This window comes from Adiantum capillus-veneris, chromosome 25 (genome assembly GCF_014529385.1).
Source record: "Adiantum capillus-veneris isolate H3 chromosome 25, ASM1452938v2, whole genome shotgun sequence".
Lineage (NCBI taxonomy): Eukaryota > Viridiplantae > Streptophyta > Polypodiopsida > Polypodiales > Pteridaceae > Adiantum > Adiantum capillus-veneris.
In genome coordinates, this window is record NC_140955.1 from 92,642,671 (window position 1) to 92,647,262 (window position 4,592).

The following is a 4,592-nucleotide window of genomic DNA, read 5'->3' on the forward strand; positions in this document are numbered from 1 at the left end:
ATGTATGATCAGAATGTTCTTATCCTTATCAAAGAATAATTGTATCATATATGGCTTGTTGTTACGCATCTCCCAAGTCCGCTAATTTTATTGTCGGACTAGTGAGAACCTGAGACAAAATTGTCATCCCCGGGCGACTCAACTAGTGCATGGGTGTACAAGAGGGTGTCAGACTCTTGGAAAACCTAGTCGCAACATGCCACAATCAAATGTTGATCTCAACTAAAACCCAATTCACTAAAAGCTAATCTACAACTACTAGTCTAATGCACTTCACCTAACAAAGGGTGATCAGTTGCAACCAAACTTGCCACGTTGATAGACAAGACCATTTAGGATATCTCTAGGACCCCAAATACTTAAAAAAATGCGAGGTGCAAAAAGATATTGGAAAATAGATCTAATTTTAGCAAAAAATAGATCTAATTTTAGCAGGTCAATTTTGGCACCACGAATACACCTATAGCTTCATAATGTTAAGTTCTATCCACAACTCGCCTAGAATCACGAACGAATACTTAAATCACGAGTTATGACTAAAAATAGCATGCAAAGGATCATGCGATAAACACAAGAATACAACAATTAGCTTATTTTTATGCATAGAGAGTTCACCTGGAAACACAATGTTGCTCTCAAATTCAACTAGAGTGCTTCGTTAGCCGCATTTGTATTGAATCAAAGTGAGGGTTGTCACCTTAAGGTAATAGGATTTGTGGAAAACAAAGCACAAAAACACTCTCTCTCTCTCTCTCTCTCTCTCTCTCTCTCTCTCTCTCTCTCTCTCTCAAGTTTTTCTCTTGTATGTTCTTGTATGCCCCGGCGGTCCCTTGCCCCCAATCGTACCTAGCTAGGTATGCCGTGCCTCCCTCACAGAAGCTCATGATGTTGAGGTGAGTCATAATGTGGGAATTATTGTGAGAATCTGTCCAAAACTTCTTGTGGTTGGGGTCCATCAAGAGTTGTGGAACATCAATCGTACCTAGCTAGGTATGCCGTGCCTCCCTCACAGAAGCTCATGATGTTGAGGTGAGTCATAATGTGAGGCTAGCGGTCCCCTACCCCCAATCTACCTAGCTAGCTATGCGGTGCCTCCCAAGCAGAAGCTCATGATGTTATGCATTGTATGAAAGACATTGAAAAAGGCTCCCTTTTCCTACATGAGAAAAGTTCTAAATCTTCTTGTGAACTCCCCACCACCACTTTCTTCCCAGTTTCAATGGAACTCCAAAAGCAATACCACGCCTTGGAAAAACCCATTATCAAACCCAGAAGCAATGATTTGGGGGGTAGGTCCTCAACAAGCAGGTGGTCTCCTCTCCAAGGGCTTCCATGAGAACAATGACAGTCTCAACTTCCTCCAAACACCAGCAGCAAACACCTCTCAAATGCATGTTTTCGCCGTGGACTTGAGGCAGCCCTTTAACATAGCATGGTAGCCGGCCTTGCCTAGGACCCTGTCCCACCTGTTAGGGCATACTACCCTTGTCATGACTCTCTCTCTCTGACATATGTTGGATAGAGGTAGATACTTACCAGACTGGCCTGCCCCAATGGAGATGCAGCACAGGAGGAGAGTCAGAACAACAAATCAACAAACAGAATCCTAAGAAATACTAGCTTGCCCACTTTGAGAGCTCGTCTAAATCAAGGAATTGTCTTCTTCATTCTGGAGGCTTCTTTTCTTCATACAATTTCAAGCCCTTTTGGGGGGGGGGGGGGGGGGGGGGGGGGGCAAACACAGGTTTGTTAAATCATAACATACGCCAAAGATTGTTAATCCGGCAACTATTGATTAATCATTAAGTGTAGAACAGGATATAATTGAAACCATCAGAAAAAGTCAACCGTATCGAGTAGAAATAGACTAGTAGACTTCATCAGCAAGCTGCAAAAAGAGAGAAATTACAAATTATCCATTTGCAAAAGACCACTGACGATATCTCTTACATGACACAAGACAGAAGCTATGTCCCCATGCATCAAAGGTCATATCACTAGGACTGTTACCATGAAAACTAAAGTACTTGAAAGAGAGAGAGAGAGAGAGAGAGAGAGAGAGAGGGGGGGGGGGAAAAAACGAAGAAGCTCTAACTTCGTAGGAACAATCCCAAGAGACCTCAAATATCTATCCAACAAGTCTTCAACTCAAGTCGTGTTATTCAAGAGAAAAAGACATACGCGGGGCTTTTTATGAAAGCATGCACAAGTGAATCCATGACCAAGATAATATTGATCTGATGTCTCCGACTGATCCAAATGGCTCAATCCTCGGACGAGAATCCAAAAACCCTCATTAGGCTAACCAAGTAATCACATTTCCTATACCACACTAATGACAGGTAAAAGAGATGGTTCTGCAAAGGCAAGTGTCCAGACTATATCACCACAATGCCTTCGGTCATCTCTGATTATCGCCATGCACGATATTTAAGGTTCAGAAGCTTGCATATCTCCTCGCAAAATATCTTCCATTCATCCCCATACCGTATATTAAGATCAGGATGGTAATGAGATATTGCCTTCCTCAATATGGCTTTGTCTTTGACAATCTTACCAGAAGTAAGGTTCAATGTTCTCTTTAAATCTGGATGGGGATGTTCCGTGTACAGATACCTCAAGAAAGAGTCTACACCTCGCTCAGCCTCCACTTTAAGCTTTGATAGAGCCGGTAACCATTTCTCCAGAATGGAACTCCGGCACTTTTCATCGTAATTTCGTTGCTGGGATTTAATATGCTCCTCGCGACGGCGCTTTTGTTCATCTGCAGCTTGCTTTTCATGCATACGAATCTTTTCAGCAGACTGTAAGTACCAACTGGCTTGTAGAGCACATGGAGAGTTGGATCTAAGAGCCAGCTGGGTTGCTTGAAGGTGAAATTTGTAGCCCTTTTCTGGTTGGCGTAGCACATCGTAGTATACCTTCCCGATGCGGTTCAAAGCCATGCCTTCACTCTCTACATGTACTGCGCGAGCTCTTTGTAAAGCCTGCCTGTAATGATCAAGGGAGTCTTGGACCATATTCACATTGATGGGTTCCCTCTCTTCTGCCTTTGTAATTAACTTATCACCAAGATCCAATGCTTGCATTGCTTCACATATCGACTGCTGAAGGCAGACAGACTCTTGTAGCGCTTGTAAATCAGAAGAAATGTCGGCACCTACTCCTCCAAAAACCTGAGCCCTTTGCAGTGAGGCATTGCAATCGAAGAGCAAGCGTAAACAAGTTGCATAGTCTTTCAGTGGGGCTTCCTCTGAGATCTTCTGCAAACCCTTCTCAAACAAGGATTTTGCATGTGCCAATTGTGCTTTTGCAACACATGTGCCAGATGTTATAGACATGTCCAGCTCAGGATCCTTTGAAGAATTCTCAAATGCATCACACAAATACATAAGGACAGGAGCATGTGCTACATTGAGTGTGCTCGACACGCACACCCCCCAATCCACAATATTCACAAGTACACTGTCAATGTGTTGTATCCATGCCTCTCCCTTATGAGAAAGGCTACCATGCTTACTTGCCAGGAGTAGAGAACGCACACACTTCAACAGGTAAAACTTACAAGGCGAGAGGAGCGAGGCACTCACGGGCTTGTGAGAGGACTGATTAGCGAGAATTTGTTGTATCTCCGTTTTACCCCATAGCCAGTACAGCATGCCAAGGTTTTTGAAACAGGAAGCGGTGTCGTCTTCGTTGGAGCTCGCCATTAAAGCTTCATGATAAAGCTGGTGAGCACGAGCCAGCTTACCTCTGATGGCAACAAAGCCGAAGCCACCATGGAGAGCTTGCTTGTAGAAAACGTTGCCCTTGCTGCGAAGGCTCGAGGAGCGCTCCTCCATCTTTTCGCATTGCAAGCGCGCGCAGAATAATAAAAGCGACAAACAAATGGTATGTCCAGCTCATGATGAATGCGCACACTGACACGCTCGTCAATAACTTTGTGCCTTATTTTGTGAAAAGCCATGAAATAGTGGGAATCTTGAGGGGATACTCACTTTTTTCTAAAGAGGAAAGGCAAAAGGTGAGGGTCCAGCGTGGAAGAGAGGCAGGCGGATGGAGAAGGCTAGTGGTGCTTGAGGCTATGAGAGTGTAGGGGAGGCAGGAGTGTTTGTCGATAGCAGGACAGCTATGCGCATTGCACCAGTCAGACCCAAGTGGAGGAGACGATGGCCAAGCTTTCCAAGGGAGGCAGGCGGATGGAGAAGGCTAGTGGTGCCTGAGGCTCTGAGCGTGTAGGGGAGGCAGGAGTGTTTGTCGATAGCAGGACAACTATGCGCATTGCACCAGTCGACCCAAGTGGAGGAGACGATGACCAAGCTTTCCTTTTCTATATATGCAATGCAAGTTTTGCTATCAGCGTCCACGATTACACGAGTGGGTAGCCTAATCAAAAACGAAACGATTGGTTATGTACTCGAGTTCGATCCCTATGCATGTCAAACTTTTGAAAACCAATCGAAATGTGATGACCTTTCAATATGCGAAAGAAGGATCTCTGCAGATTCTCTGTCTGTTAAATAACAAACCTACCAATATGTAAGTCTGAAATTAGTAGAATATCTAAATTAGCCATTAGTTTAGTAGTGACA

General features: G+C 44.2%; 1 protein-coding gene across 1 annotated transcript; it reads right to left on the reverse strand.

The window, feature by feature from the left end:
- Positions 1-2,140: 2,140 nt before the first annotated feature.
- On the reverse strand, positions 2,141-3,909 carry LOC147425294 (uncharacterized). The gene has a single exon (XM_086499856.1). It carries the CDS (start codon positions 3,840-3,842, stop codon positions 2,412-2,414), a length of 1,431 nt encoding a protein of 476 aa, XP_086355982.1. The 5' UTR covers positions 3,843-3,909; the 3' UTR covers positions 2,141-2,411.
- Positions 3,910-4,592: the final 683 nt, after the last annotated feature.

Excerpts from the sequence above, each read along its gene's own strand:
- LOC147425294 (XM_086499856.1), bottom strand. The coding sequence starts at position 3,842 with ATGGAGGAGCGCTCCTCGAGCCTTCGCAGCAAGGGCAACGTTTTCTAC.